At 40.8% G+C, this 16,303-nt stretch overlaps 1 protein-coding gene across 1 annotated transcript; it reads right to left on the reverse strand.

Moving 5' to 3' along the window:
- Positions 1–374: 374 nt before the first annotated feature.
- Positions 375–15,283, reverse strand: LOC131245300 (uncharacterized). Its single transcript, XM_058244647.1, has 7 exons — positions 14,882–15,283; positions 11,192–11,419; positions 10,579–10,652; positions 7,861–8,020; positions 5,864–5,983; positions 5,646–5,754; positions 375–865 (listed from the first exon to the last, which is right to left on the reverse strand). Exons 1-7 carry the CDS (start codon positions 15,116–15,118, stop codon positions 684–686), a joined length of 1,110 nt encoding a protein of 369 aa, XP_058100630.1. The 5' UTR covers positions 15,119–15,283; the 3' UTR covers positions 375–683.
- Between the last annotated feature and the right edge of the window lie 1,020 nt (positions 15,284–16,303).

The following is a 16,303-nucleotide window of genomic DNA, read 5'->3' on the forward strand; positions in this document are numbered from 1 at the left end:
AATTCACTTCCATTAACAACTTCCTAGGGCCCACCGTAATGTTTCGGTAATGCTTACCTTCCATCCAACCTGCTGATAAGGTCTGATAAACCCGGATAAAGGGGAAAAAAACACATATTTGAAATCCTCTAAATACTTTGAATTTTCCCAGATGTTTTCGGATTCTTTTGACAAATAGAAAAAGAAAAGAAAAACTGGCAGTCACGCCCCTATAAGGGACGTTACGCCCTGTTATGCCCCCGTAATGGCATCGGTGAGGACCGTTACATCCACCAATATGGTTACCACACACCTTGATCACGGGTCAAGTTCTTGGGAAGGACTGCTGAAATAGCACAGTAGGTTATGGTGCCCATCTTTTTATCAAAGAAAAAGAAGGAAAAATAATAATAATAAATATGAAAAGAAACTGTTAAATGGTATGCATCTATTTCTACAAAGGTGGTCATCTTATTCAGCAACAGTGCAATCTTTTATACGAATCGTCTAAAAATCCAATACATGAATTTTCAAATTCTTTGAAATTTCTTGGCACTTTAATTAGAAAATTATTCCCACGCCAAGCCTACAGAAGGCGAGCTTCGGTGTTTAAGAGCCCAACTGATATCATGCATGGCATCTGTAGGAGCAGTTATATTTACAGAGGGATTTATCTTGCTTGAATGATGAAGTTCCTGATGTTCTCAGTCAACTTCCAGCACTACCTTACCATGAACAAGCCTCTTGTCTTTCGCCCCATGAGCCTCCCTCACTTGTGTGATTGGGAATATCTTTTCCACGGGTACCTTCAGCTTCCCGGCCTCGGCGAGTCTGCGGATCTCGTCTAGACCTTCAGGGTCAGCCCTCATGTATGTCCAGCAATACTCTGTACAGTCAAAACCAAGATGAACCTAAGTATGCGATTTTCAGTGGTTGCATACTAATATAAAATACAAGAACGTAAATATGCCCACAATACTATGTGTGATCCTTTTGACATTCACATTACACAAGATCAGTGTTCGAAATATCGGTATCATGTTACATATCGCACCCTTGGGATACAGATATGTATCGGTTATCACATGGGATACATCGATTGTATCGTGTAATGTATCGTTGTTGTTAGAAACAAGGGGAAACATTAGAAATTGGTCGAATTTTTTAATGAAATTTCAGTGATTGTTAAAAAAGACATCAATACACACTTAACAAATCAAGATATTAGAAAAAACAAATGCACAAAATAGGTTTTCTTTGTATGGGGTCCTAATCCATGCAACATGATTTACATAAAAAAAGGATCGAAAATATTTATATATAAAAAAAATGTTCACCAGATTGAACATGTGGGATATATCTCACTACTTCTACGTTTCGTATCGCACAGGTGGGATACAAGAAATATCGTGGGATATATCGGCCGATATCCTCAATATTTAAAACACTGCACAAGATCAGTTTGCAACTCACAGCAGAACTAGAAAGAGGTAACTCCGAAACAACCAGCTTAAACTTTTTTTCCTAAGATAACAAGAACCATCTTAACAAAGCAAGGAACGGTTCAGATTGTATTTGAGATTTCATACAGTAGTAGCATCCATACCAAACTTTCCATTTGAATAACAAACTTCATCAAAGAATCTAATGCATTTGCCTTTTCTTTTCTTTAGTTTTGAAGAAATCTTAAGGCTATCTAACTCTTTTTTTTAACACACATGCACCACAATGGGTACTCGAACCCACGAACTTTGTGTTGAAACTCTTGTGAGTCTACCACTAAGCCATGAGCAAGGACCGAAGGCTATCTAACTTCGTGCACATAGAAATCAATAATTACAAAGAGGCGAGTTGATGCAAGACATGAAATTCAAATATGATATGCAAGATTTTCAGACTTTGGATCACACTAGTTCAGAAACAATTACACAAAATTTCATTTCCCACACAAAAGTTCAAGCACTCAATCAAGGGGAATCTATGCAGGCCCAAGCCTACACAAGCTAGGCTGGATCAATCAAAGTTATCAACCAAACAGTAGTCAAAAGAGAGTAAATTTATCCACACGTGCATAGAAATATTTCTCCAATCCAAAGGATTCACAGGTTTCAATTCGAGGAACTCTTGGGTTAGGAAAAGGGGCAAATAAATTGGAACTTAATGCAATCTAGGGTTAGGGTTAGTGAAAGTAAGTAAGAGAGGAATGAAAGAGAGGAAAGATGGGATCCGACGATGGTCCACGCGTGTGGACAACGGGCCAGACGTGATGCACATGCGCAGGGGCCTAACTGCACGTGCGTAGGGGCCACGAACCTGGAAAGCGACTCCTTGAGTCGAACCCGGAAAGCGACTCCTTGAGTCCGGTTGGCCAAGGGTGGAATCCAAAACCCCAAATTTCAGCTTGATCTGATGCACAGTCTGTGCGTGGTGCTCCGCCGAAATTTTAGCCCTCCTGCACGGTCAGATTCTGAAAATCTGCTGTAAAGAGAAAAACGGCTGCAATTGAGGATGGATTTGAAGCGTAGATGACTGTAGGAGAAGAGAAATATCAATGGTAGAAGGTGGGGGCGAATCGAGACGAGTGTGGCTTCGCACCATGATAGTCAGCCCTTCGAGGAAGGGAGGGTTTCACACCCAATTAGATTTCCACAACTCAGAAACTCAGATAAACAAGAGAAAAAAATGCAAAAATTTTATTAATCTTCAATGAGAAAAAACTCTATAAGGGGTGCCTATTTATAAGAAAACCCTATACCCCAGAACTCGCACCATGTGCACAACCTATTACTTGGAGACGAAGTAATAAAAAATAATAATTAATCAAAGCAATCTAAATCATCCATGATATTCCTAATAACAATAATAAGCAACACCCAAAGTACTAGATTAATTAGAATAGTGGGCCACGATCATGAGAACCTATGGTGGGATTCACATGACTATCGGGTCCACTCCAACGAACCAAAACGCAGTCCTCTAACTAGAAGGCCCTTCTTAGACGTCGTCATCGATCCAGATCGATGGTGGGGCCCTCCTCCTTGCGTATATGCGTAGGGGGGGCGTGCGTGTGCGCGTGATGTCCCCATCACGAGTACTTTGCAAATTGTCTGAGACACCCCTCCAAAAGCGCCTAACAGAAGTGTCCCATACGTGCCAAAGTAGCACATACAAGATCTGGGCAGTTCATCACGCTGGCTTCACAGTGAACATGCTCTGGTCTACAATTAGGCAAACTCCACTTGCAGGTGGTCAGCACATGTATGAATAAATGGACAGTAGAAGAGGTAACTAACGGTTCACATTCAACAGATATTTGCAGCCCACCTAGTAAGTGGACCTGCCTGATTTTGGAGGGCATATTCACAGCGGGGCCCACCTGAGAAACAGCTTGGATCTTATACACATGCTACTTTGGCAGGTATCATGTGCTTGTGCTTTGTGCTTGCAAGTATCAATCTATTTTATCTGCACAATAAAGTTGGCATGGGATGAATGTCCAGCTGTCCCCCCAAATATCTAACAGATAACGAGATAGTCGGTAAGTAGTTTCTTTTCAGGAATATATTCAACTCGATGGATCCTTCGCAGAAATGATCAGAGCATCCTACATGACGCTGAAATGAGGATGTTGATATGGATGAGTGGCAAGACAACAAAGGATAGAATTAGAAATGAATACTTTCGATGGAACCTAGGAGTAGCACCAATAGATAATAAGATGGGGAAAGTAGACTTAGATGGTTTGGCCATGTGTAACTGAGACCAAGATCTTTATCATTAGGAGCAAGGTATTCTGTAACAGTAACGGTGGCCGTAATGGCCACCACTGTTACCTTTACAATACGGGTTGTAGCGGTTGTTACAGCCCCCGTAATAGCCTTTATGGTCTTTTTTTTAATTGAAAAAAATAAAAATAAAAAAAAACCCACCGAAGAACCTATATCGGCCCCGTAATGGACCGTTACAGCCTTTAGGGGGGGCATAATGGGCCGTTACGGGGCTTGCAATAGCCTTTACGGGTCATTTTTTTCCGCAACGGTTGTTACGATCTTTACAACCCCATAACGTGTAACAGTTGCCACTGTTACCTTTATGTAACGGCCTTTACAGCATACCAAGGTTAGGAGTTGGTTCAAGTTGAAAGCTCTAAAAGGGCAAGGAGAAAGCCCAAAAGGATGTGGATGGAGGCAGTAAAAAAGACCTAAGGACCCATGGTCTAACTAAGGATGTGGTCCATGATGGTGTGGAATGATGTAATAATATTCATGTAGCTAACCCCAAATAGTTGAGAGAAGACGTGGATGATGATAATGAACCACCAATTGAATGGTTAGGATTGGTTTATTAAGGTGATTTTAGAGATACAGTCCATCCATAATATGCCCAACAATTCTGATAGTTGGAATAGGCATATCAGGGCCACACATAAGGAGGGTGAGTCACCATTTTAAAATTGGTGGTTAATTATCGTTAGGAGTGCAGCCCATTGAACTCAAAGTTTGCTCACTAGTGCTACTCTCACAGAGTGTGATGGTTAATATAAAGGCATTTACAAGTTGCACACATAACACAAAATCGACTCAAACCATCCAAATTGTGATTCTTAGTTGGGAGGATCATATATGAAAATTTTACATTGATTTGAGGAATTTAGTGGAGGTTGAAATGAAAAACAACCAACAGTTCGGTATTCATCAAGCAAGAGTCCACAAATCTGTGGTTAAATTGTTTAACCAATCTGATTTTGGGATGATCATGAACTATCTACAATGTGCCCTGCAATTTGGACGGTTCAAATTCAATTATTTAATGTTGCATGTGCAATTTTGAGTTCTTGTGCGTCACGTGGCATATGCCATGGCGGGAGTAGCAAATAACTCCCATCCAAAAAAGTTGTTTTGAAAAGGGAAAAATGGCGTTTCCCTCTGTTCTGTGCGCTGACGGGGTTTTAAGCGTAAAAAGGCGCTTTCATAAATGTTGTTTTCAAAAGAGTGCACCCATATGCAATGGGAGCAGATTTTCGGACATTTTAGGCGTCTACCAAACACCATCTTAATCTACTAAAACATTGTAAAAGAAGTGATTCATTTCATAAAATCAGCTAAGAAGACACATCTTGAGGCAGTATATAATACTCATGGGCCACAATGTCTACCCTCATGACAACTCGATGATAAAATTAAGACACTGATTTGGTGGAGAAGCCAAAGGAAGAGGCCCCATCAGGATAGCAGAGAAGACCAGAAATAAGTTGCTGACCATAGAAATCATAGAACAGAAAATATACATTTCCCCAAGTAATCAAAACAGTTAAAGAACTCACAAAAGGTAGATTTCTTAATTCCAATATTTGAAAAATCCTTTTTGAAATCAGTGTACATTGACTTAATTTTGGAAATGAGCACATTCTAGAATGACCAAGGACACCTTATGAAAATCCAGGAAAACTAATCAGGTATGTATTAACCCAGGTTTTAGGATCATAACCGGGGGAATGAATATCCAATGCATGCAGATTTTTATTTTTTTTTAGGACAAGGATAACGCATGCAGGATTTGGGGCTAATAAACATTTTCATATGGAGCTGGAAATCAGACTCATTGTACGGAGGAAATATCCATTACGAATATGATATACTCAGATAACAATGATGTGTTCTCCATACCTATTCCATGGGAATAACGATACAGAATTTGTTTCTTCAATAAAACGGCTGTAGCAGCAGGGAGCCCAATTGCTAATCCATACCTATCAGCCAGGGATGCCGCCTCTCCCTACAACGGATATAAAACAAACCTTACAATGTTTGGAAGGCAGAATTCCAAAACTAAGCACTGGTAATTGCCTACTAGCTCATGAATTCAAAAGGTTCCTGTCTAGTACCTGTAGGGTCATGTAGTGCCCACCTCTCTTTAGAAGGTTGATGCCTATTCTTTCTGTTTCTGGCCCACCTATGGTGTCTAAAACAGCATCAAACTGCCCTTTGATTGCTAATTCAATATCCTGGAAATCATAATACATGCATGTTAATTACAAGATGATTTACTTTAGATGTCATATAATGTGTATTAAGAAGCTTGACCTGTACAGATGATAAATGCTAGCCTTAGGGCCTGTTTGGGGACCACTTAAAAATGAGATCATGATTACCTTTCAAAAAAATTTAAAAAAATAAAATAAAATAAAGATATCATGATTGTTGGTTATCAAGATTATTTTTAACCCTTACCAAAAAGATATATGACCTCTGATACATAATTATGATTACCCAAAATGAGATGAACTTATCTTTAAGTGGCTCCCAAACAGACCCCTTTTTTTAATGACAATAGGGAGTCCCCACCCCCATTTTAAGGCAAGACTAATCCCTGTAGATGCACGCAATCACCCACAAATAATGTGCATCGGGTAATCCTGGGATGGGGAATAGAAATCGCATCTACGGGGAGCAAACCCATGACGCTAACCATTTGCCCAAACCCCATGCGGGTCCCTTATATTATTATATGTACAAGAATTTATTTATTTTTTAAGTGCAAAAGAAATTTTGCAAGAATGGCTTGACCCCAAGGGGTTCATGGACCAAGGGTTCCAGCTTGTGGAAATTTTGCAAGATTTTTGTGTAAAAGATTCCAGCCTGTGGAAAGCTGTTCCGCTGCCAAGTATGGTCTGGCCCCGAGGGGTTGGTGGACCAAGGGTTCCTCTCTATACCGCTCTTCTGCCCTTGGAAGGAGGTTGCCCTTGTGGTTGTTAAGGTCTTCCAAAGCTTGGGTTTTTCCGTGGGTAACAAAGAGAGAACTAGGTTCTAGGAGGATCCTTGGTGTGGCGATTCCCCCCTCAAATTCTCCCTTCTGTCCCTGGCAAATATCTGCCCTACTTCAAACATCTCTATTGCTGAATGTTTCTCGGGTCTTGGTTCTAGTGGGTTTGGATTACCCTGTTTAGGAGGAACTTGTTGGACTCTGAAATAGAGGACTTATCTATTATTTCCCATTCATAGGGTTTCGTGCTAGACCCTGGGGCTGAGGACACGCTGCATTGGAGTCACAACAGGTTGGGAGCTTTTTTCAATGTGATTCTGTCGACTCCTGAGTCTTCTGCTTCTCCCTGACATACTGGACCAGTCCGGTCGTATGGAGCCCCTCCAAAGATGGCGGCATTCACCTGGGTGGCGGTGAGGAACCGTGTGCTTACAATAAATAATCTTCGTGAAAGAGGTCTTATTCTCACCAATGTGTGCCTGCTTTGCCTTGTTGACACTAAGTCTGTTGACCACTTATTCCTTCACTGCCCTTTCACCTCGGCTATTTTGAATGGTATTCTATCCCAAGCAGAGGTCTCATGGGTGGTGCCCTATACTACCAAAGGCCATTTCATTCCTGGCATATAGGAGGTGGGGGAAAGCTCGGAAAAGAAAAGATGATGGCTTGCTCTGCTTGCTGCTCTTTGGACCATTTGGGTTGAAAGAAACAATCGTTGTTTCTACAATAAGAGTGGCTCATCCTCTGGGGTTCTTTGTACTGCATTTCAGAATCTCAAGGTGTACATACCTTGAGGTCTCTATGGGGTGGGGTGACTAAAGCCACTTTTTGTTCCTAAGCTTTGATCTGTTTTTCTTCTTGTTTTCTTTCTCTTATTTTTGCTTTGTCCTTTGTTCCTGTTGTTTTCCTTTTTTCGGCTCCGGGCTAATACAGTTCTTCATCTTTCCAAAAATAAAATAAAATTGCAAGAACATCATTGATATGTTATGAGGGTATGAATGATCAGTTTTCGTAGTGTAAACTGCTAAAGTTGCTTCCTTACTCAGAATGTCGAGTTATTAGCTACAAAGGAACTGGACAAGATAAAATAATAAAGACAATTTTTCACAATTCCATCACCTCTGCAGTATAGTCAATGGCCTGCTCGGCACCAACTGCTAAAACTCGATCAATACTTTGACTTCCACACGTAGTTGACACATGGCACCCTGCAGCAACTGAAAGCTGAATTGCAGACAGTCCAACTGCTCCTCCTCCACCCAACACCAACAGCCTTTGTCTAGGGAGATGATACAAAAATATCGTAATGATGGGGAATACACAAAAAAGGTCCATAAGATATAAGAACTACATGCTATTGAAGAGTGAATCCATTTAATAAGTGAACTGATACAGAGTAATCTATGGAAATCGAGATGGTACATATTGTGATAAGAAGACAGCTAAATAGAACTTTGGACATATTCCAGATACTTCTATAGCAAGCTCATTACAAGAAGTTAATGCATGAACTCATGTACCGACGAGTGGGGTGGCTTGTGGGATGTAGGGGCACACTTGAGGTGGGGGCTCATGTGAGGCGGATGACTCGTGTGAGGCGGGGCCCACCCATGTGAGGTGGGGGGCTCGTGTGAGGCAAAACCCATGTGATGTAGGGCCCACAAGGGGAGTTCGGCCAAGGACATAACGCATGGGAAGTGGGGCCTGGGCCATGAGATAAAGGGATTGATTTGCCATGCTCTATCAGTTCGAGCTTTTAGAGTGAATGGTTGGTTGTCTTGTATGAAAGTGGAATTAGAGTGGGAAGTCTCATGTTTGAGACTCCTCACCAAGGGTGATTAATGCAAGGAAGTGATGTGGGGCCCACAAGGGGGGTTCGGCCGAGGACCTAACCCATGAGATATGGGGCCTGGGCTATGAGATGAAGGGATTGATTTGCCACGCTCTATCAGTTCAAGCTTTTAGAACAAGTGGTTAGTTGTCCTGCATTAGAAGTTGTGTCAAGTGAAAATGGCAATTCTCGTCACATTCCTAACAAAATGGCTTAAGAGCATCCAGCTTACCATGAGACCCAAAGGATGTGTGCTTTGAAGGGAAATTAAAGGAGAATGAAGTTGATCTATATTTTTTGGATGGAAATAAATGAGAAAGAAGTTGAATTTGTATTTTTTGAGTTACTGCCCAGCCACAGTGGATGAGAAAATTAGAGAAGAAACAAGCCCCATGTGCACTTAGGAGGGTTTTCTTGAACTTTACGGGGCCATCATGTCAATCTGTAACCCATAACGAAGTGGGTCCCCAGCAGGGAGAAGCCCTCCCTAGGACTCTATTCGGTGCCAAAGAGGAAGCCACAAGGTTGCTAGAAGGACATGGGTTTTGTGTCTAGCCTCTAATGGTTACCCGCTCACTAGAGAAGAAACAAGAATTTTTTCTCTCTTTTTTTCTTTTTTCCTTTTCTTTTCTTTTTCAGAGAGAGAGAGAGAGAGAGAGAGAGAGAGAGAGAGAGAGTTAAGGAGAAACAAGAATTCCAAAACTAAGAAATTTAAAAAGAAAAGAAACAAAGAAAGAAAAGAACGCATAGGGGCTAGTCCATTAGCAGTTGTGCTTTCTGGTTTCCAGCTCCAACAAATGAGAAACGGACCGTATGCATGCGGTGTTTATAGAAGACAATCTCAAGTGTTTCGTCAATTCGAGTTTCTTTGTTTGTGAAAAGCTACATGGGCTATGGAATAAGCGTTTCTTATGGCTCACAGATAATTGAATGTCATTTGTGCTGCAAATGCATATAGAGGAAAATAAAAAAATGTGTGGTGGTATTTCCAGTGCAAACCGTTAACGTCTGATTGACGTGCAACTTAGCAATCTTGAGCTGAAACGAAGGTGAGTAGATGATTGAAGTGCAAGAATCATAGAATCAACTAAACAAATTCCAGCCGGAACTTTTACATTTTATCTTTGTGTGAACATGTAGTACTACTGGAGATGAAAGCACTTGGCTGAATGAATAAAAAGCAGTGTCCAAAATATCAAAATGTGACACTATCACAAATATACCATGACACAGAAGAAGCATCAAATGTTAAATATATGTATCAATATTTGACATTCATTTTTCGCCATTCTATCACTACTTTATGATCTTTAAGTCTGCATTTGGCTTGCACTCTAAGAAAATTATTCATGATTTTTTTTCAGAGTTACTCTTAGTAGAATTTCTAAAAATCATGAAAAGATACTCGTGGGGATGCAAAAGAGCTCTTTCTCTCCAATACAACACAAAGAGGTCCATTTCTCAATTTTTTGAGATTCTACTAAGAGGAGAAAATCTAAAATCACAATTTATTTTATTTTTTCCTGAAATGGCCAAGAGCCAAATGCACCCTAAGATCATAGGGTATAATAAATTCCGGAGCCTATTTGGACGCGCAATTGAAATGCACTTGTTGTGGCTTATATAACCAAGACATTGAAGATTCCTAATTCGACCCAATGGTAAAGCATACTAAAAATAAAAAACTAAAGACGTATAAATCAACTCAAACTTTAATCACACTTAGATAACCCAAATAAGGACTTGAGATAAGTTTGGACCCTTAAAACCCTAAAACGACTAAAATTAGTAAGTTACTAAAAACAGTAAAGTTTGACCTTTGAATGAAAATTTGAACCACAAAACAGCCTTCTTCATGAAATTGTAGGCGGCCAATCGAATCCCGTCAATTGGTTGGACATAGGGTTAATCGGTAAGTTTCCAATCATATCTTATAACAGAAAATCTGATAACTGGTCGCAAAGTTACAACTGCAAACAGAGATTAAGTCACATTTATAATCATACCCTTCAGAGATCCTAGCTGTACCCTTTAGAGCACGCCATGCAGTCAATGCGGCAAAGGGGATGGCACTTGCCTCCTGCAAGATCACAGAGATGGTATTCAGGATCACCGGAGTATATGCATATGCTATCTAGTGCCAGCATGATAAAAGGAATGATTTTTCATCTCTGACTGAGTACTACTAAGAGTGGTTCAGAAATAGAATTGACACCAACCAAGCAAGGTCAGCATGGTGACTCCAAAGACTCATATAATATTTGGTCAATTTTATAAATAAATAAATAAATCACAAAAAATATGTGAACAGAAGCTTCGCACAAGAATATGTGCTTTAAAATGGTTATAATAATGGTGGCAAGACAGCCTGAAGAGAAGGCCCATACCAAAAGAAAAGGTTTGTACAGTTAATCAGCAATTAAACTTGAATCGAACGACATGTTGTATGAAAAAGACTCAGAATGGGAAATAATGATATTGACCTTCTTCAGAACAGAAAAAATGAGCACAACCTTGTTCCGAAAAAAAAAAAAACAAAAAAAACAGTGAGCACAAACCATCAACGTCATGTAATTAACTTCTAAGGCTCAATGGCACAAGACAGCCAAAGAGACTTACCACATGTGTTATTGAAGGTGGTTTTGATGTAAGCTCATCTTCTGCAAGAATGGCATAGTCAGCGTAAGTACCTCTCACAGCAGTTGGATGCAAAGCACCAAAAACTTCTTGCCCAACACTGAAGGACCGAACTGAAGCTCCAATAGCTGCAACTTCACCACTAATATCGCGACCCAAAATCAGTGGCAAAAGTGGTTCAAATATGGAACGTCCATAACCAGATCGCATCTGAAGATTTTAAAATTTGAAGCATTTAATAAATATTTACTGCATTTTCTGATGCATGCCTACAATGCTTATATCAAGTGTCACAAGAATTATATTTCTTTCACTTTTTTCTTTTTCTTTTTGATAAACAACAAAATAATTGCAAAGGCAAAAAATACAGAAAAATTAGAATTCAGTTCACAAAAATATATCAATTTTGCCACTAGTGAGCACAATTATACACAAAATCAACTCATAAGCTTAGATTTACATATATCTTGGAGCATTTTTTATTTTTTTTGAAAAGTCACGATATATATATAAGAAAAGAGATACAAAAAGGGAGCTAGAAGAGATCACCGAGAAAGCAATCACAACTAGACACCAAGAAACAGAAAATCACAATCTTTTAGGCCCACAACATACACCGCCCATTCTATCAACAGAGTCTTGGCCCTACTAGCAATGACCAAATCAGAATTTGAGGAATCCCTGAAGCATCTACCGTTTCTTTCTTCCCACACAGCCCACCAAATAGCGATTAATGTCATTCTCCACAAACGCGTCTTGTGCTTGCCCAGATTCACCCCATGCCAAGCCTTGATGAGGAGAGACACCGAATTTGGGAAGCACCATTGAATATTGAAACGAAGAAGAAATTCAGCCCAAATCCGAGAAATGAAAGGACACAAAAGAAGGAGGTGATCAACGGATTCTTCATTTTCCATGCAACAGAGGCACACATTGACTAAAGGCATTCCCTTTTTCCTCAGATTATCAACTGTAGGATTTTCTTACTAGCAACCAACCAACCAACCAAAAGAGGAGAACTTTGGAGGGACCGAATACTTCCAAATATGAAAGGGAGGGGAGGCTTCATTTGAAGATGAGTCACGGTCGAGGAGGGAATAAAAAGATTTAACCGTGAATATGCTAGACTTGTCAAGCTTCCAAAATAATTTATCTTGAGCAAGGAGATCGGGCGCACTACTATAGATACGTTGGAGAAGCCCCACATATTCTTCAATTTTCCAATCTTGAAGGTGTCTTCTGCAGGCGACGTACCACTCTAAATTGCTAGCCGAGGGCTTGAAACAACTTGCTACATTAATAGAAGGGCCGGAGGCGAGGCTGAAAATGTTTGGGAAAGCATCTTTCAAAGGGACATCGCCCACCCAAACATCCTCCCAAAAATGGATTTTGGCACCATTGCCTAAGACAAAACCAATGCCATTGAGAACTTCCTTTTTCAACGATATGATTCCCTTCCAAATAGCAGAGGCCCGATAAAGAGAGGAGTCTTTGGACCACCATCCTCCAAGAGAAGCGCCGTATTTTCCTTTGATGATTTTGTTCCAAAGATAATCGTCTTCCATCCCAAGCCTCCATATCCACTTCCCAAGAAGCGCCATGTTCATGGTCTTGAGATCCTTGATCCCCGCTCCACCTTTATGAAATTGCTTGCAAACCTGAGGCCATCGAACAAGATGAAATTTCCTTTTCTCTTCCCTCCCATTCCAAAGAAAATCCTGTCTTAGTTTTTCAAGCATGGACAAGACCGAAGTTGGGCATTTGAAAAGAGACAAAGTATGGGGGCAAATTTGAGAGGGCTGCCTTAATGAGAGTGAGACGGCCGCCTAAAGATAAATATCTACATTTCCATCTAGCCAAGTAATCCTCAAACCTTTTGATGACCTTGTCCCAATGAGATTTGGGAGGTAATCCCTTGCAAAGTGGAAGACCGACGAAGGAAGTCAGGAGCTGAACCGAAGAGCAACCAAAAGAGGCGGCAAAAGAGCTAACCTCCTCTTCATTCAGATTAATCCCAAACATTTTAGATTTAGCCATATTCACCCTCAGGCCCAACACCGCCTCGAAGCATCGGATCGTAATGCACAAGTTGTCTAATTTGGCTGGGACAGCTTCGCTAAACACAAGATTATCGTCCGCATACTGGATATGAGAGAAAGGCAAGGGCAGCCCTTTCACCTTGATACCACCTAAAATCCCCACCTCCTGGCTCATCAGAATCATTCTGGAAAGAGCCTCACCCACAATAAGGAAAAGGAAAGGGGACAAAGGATCGCCCTGACATATATCTTGGAGCATTTCCTATCAACTTCTATTCATATTGAGCTTTTGTTTATGCTACAACTGGTGCTTTAACCAGAGATGGTCAGTGAGAAGGGGAACCTTGATTGTGGTTGAAGGGCATGAAAAGGGGATGAAAGGACCTAAAAGGACTTGGATAAAGGTAGTCAGAAGTGACAGAAGGCTTGTTCACTTACATCATGGTTGACGAAACAAGATTAGTAAAGCAGACCCAAATAGCTAGGACAGGGCAATGATGATGACAAAGAGAAGTATGATTAGTTGCTTTAAGCTGAGTGTGCTGTTATTAAATATTGTTCATTTCAAGCGGAACTTTTGGAACATAAGAGCCTGTTTGTGTGTCACTTTATAACTAAAAGGAACTTTCCACTAACCACTTCAGGCCCCCCATCGTGTGTTTCTTTGTTCTTTGTCAACCTTAGGTCATTATTGTGCTTCATTTCATGATGTTGCTATATTCTCTCTTCCTCAAAGAAAACCAATGAGATTCATTCAAAATCACTGCAAAATTATGAATAATGAAAGTTTCAAGCTATAAGAGCAACAATCAGGTTTCTATCAATGAAAACAGTTTCCCCTACACAATCTAGTTTTGCACCGAACAGAGGCCAGATGGAGGTGCATCACCACCATTGCCTATAATGCCCTAAATTCCACAAAACCAGAGTTGTTACGACAAGCTTCCAGTGAAATTTTCATTGTTCAACAATCCTGTCTTGCATCAAGCTACATGGCAGGTGGAGCAGTGGATCCAGACCATCAATCCATTGTGTCCTATCCACGAACAGCCCAAAGTTGGAAACACGCTTAGCCATCGCATAAGTGGCCTTTAAACCAAATGCAAAAGACGAAAGTAGCAAATGGTCAAATTTCAATGCTGAAAAGGTGATTACTAGGATCATCCTGTCGGTGTCGTTATCAAGCACCATCCATATATGGTGATCCCACTAGCTGGAATCCACTGGTCCATCTGCCACATGTAAGTCATTGCGCAACTAAATGCGCAAGGTTCAAACTCTTCTTTAAAAGCTACAGCTTTCTAAGTTCGCAGTCTGAAATTCAGCTACTTCGAAGCTGCACGACCCTTTGATTTAATCATTAAAAGAGATTGCGGAAAAACTTGATTTTCAAGAAATCTCATTATTTCTTTCTCGATTATTCGAATTTCAAATTAAAGATCCAAGAAACCCTAAAAGTAAAAAATAAAATAAAATAAAAACTAATCATTTGTTCATGGCAAAATTCTGTTTGACAAAACCCAAGGAATTGGAACTCGTATTAATTGAACTTCTTCTTTATTTAAAGGATAGCAATTTAATATTTCTTGGCAGGAAAAGAAAACCGGCAATGAGAGAGATTGTAAAGACTCACGCGCGTATCGAGCGGATTGATTGAGACAGCACGTGCACGGACGAGCACATCACGTGGCTTCAGATCGGGAACTTCGACGCCCGTACGGATCTGGAGCACTTCCGGCCCGCCGAACCGAGGCAAAACCACAGCTCTGCAGGTCTTGGACATATACCTGAAGCCCAGCTTCGTCCCTGCGGGGTGGATTTTAGCATTGGCCGCTGATCTTAGAGAGCCACAGAGTCTCCACACCGGCATTTTGTCAGTCACAGTTCTTCTCTTGACACCTTAAACCCTAATTGAAACGAGAATTGACTCTTTAAACCCTAGCTAGCGACGCGAGAAGGAGAAGGAGATTTGGTGGGTCTGTTAAGGAAGATGTGTGCATTTTCCCACCACAGGCGCGCGTTAAAGACACCTAGCACTCGTTACTCATGGTGTCTGGTATTTATATGTGGGGACTCGTCCTGCGGAACTGATTATCCGTTTCCGCTATCATACGCCACCCTGCGCACCCTTTGATACTCTAGCGGAGTGTCGTGGATGATACGCAGACACTTACAAATTACTCATAAATTGCTTAACTGGTATACAATTAATCCAAAATAACCTGTCCAAATTGTGGGTCCTAGTTAAGATTTTGTCATGAACCAAAATTTAAAATTATTTGATCATCTGAATATTGGATTGGTGGTCATTTATAGACAGTTAAAAATGATAGATCCAATGGTCCTATTTTAACAAATAAGTATCTGAGGCTATGATTGCTCGGCCAATTTGATTTTGAGAATATGAGCTATGGATTACTGTATTCGACGTGTGCAAATTCTCAATGCCTGCAGATCCAGTGTCATGATCTGCCAGAGTGTCGTGTAACGGACACAAGCACACTCGCTCGCACGTAGAAACAAGGAATACGTATGAAACACGGGATCCGCCCGTGTGGTTATAATTACTTGTTAGGTGGGCTATGCATGCCTCAAAAATCAGATGGATGTGATTATCAACCGGTCCACGTATGCATAACAGAAATGAACGGTAAAGAGAAATTGATAAGGCACACTGGCCAAGGTTCTTTGTACACGTGTGGCCCGCTTGAAGATTTTATTAGCATATGTTGATCTGATCTCTCAAGCGTGTTTCTTGTTTCCGTTTGTACGACCAGTGTTTTCAAGCGAGTGGAAAATCCATCACCAAAACTAGCTGTGTTAGATTGGAGTTTGTATGTTTCTATTGATTTGCTATGATGCGCCGGGTTTGGGCCGGGCCAGACTGCTTAGGTCCAGCCAGAACTTAGACCCAATGTCATCTTAAACCAGACATGGACCGAGGGACATGCATGTCACACCCAAGCCTGCCCCGTAGCCTATCGAATATGTCCAAACGCAGTGGGGGCGAGCCAACTTGATTTGGACTGGAAAACGGAATACTCTGGAACACCTG

Source organism: Magnolia sinica, chromosome 5, assembly GCF_029962835.1.
Source record: "Magnolia sinica isolate HGM2019 chromosome 5, MsV1, whole genome shotgun sequence".
NCBI classification, from domain to species: Eukaryota; Viridiplantae; Streptophyta; class Magnoliopsida; order Magnoliales; family Magnoliaceae; genus Magnolia; species Magnolia sinica.

Excerpts from the sequence above, each read along its gene's own strand:
- LOC131245300 (XM_058244647.1), bottom strand. The coding sequence starts at position 15,118 with ATGCCGGTGTGGAGACTCTGTGGCTCTCTAAGATCAGCGGCCAATGCT. Across the intron at positions 11,420-14,881 it reads TCAATCCGCTCGATACGCGC|ATGCGATCTGGTTATGGACG; the intron begins GTGAGTCTTTAC and ends TAAAATCTTCAG. Across the intron at positions 8,021-10,578 it reads ACAGCTAGGATCTCTGAAGG|ACAAAGGCTGTTGGTGTTGG; the intron begins GTATGATTATAA and ends TCATCTCCCTAG.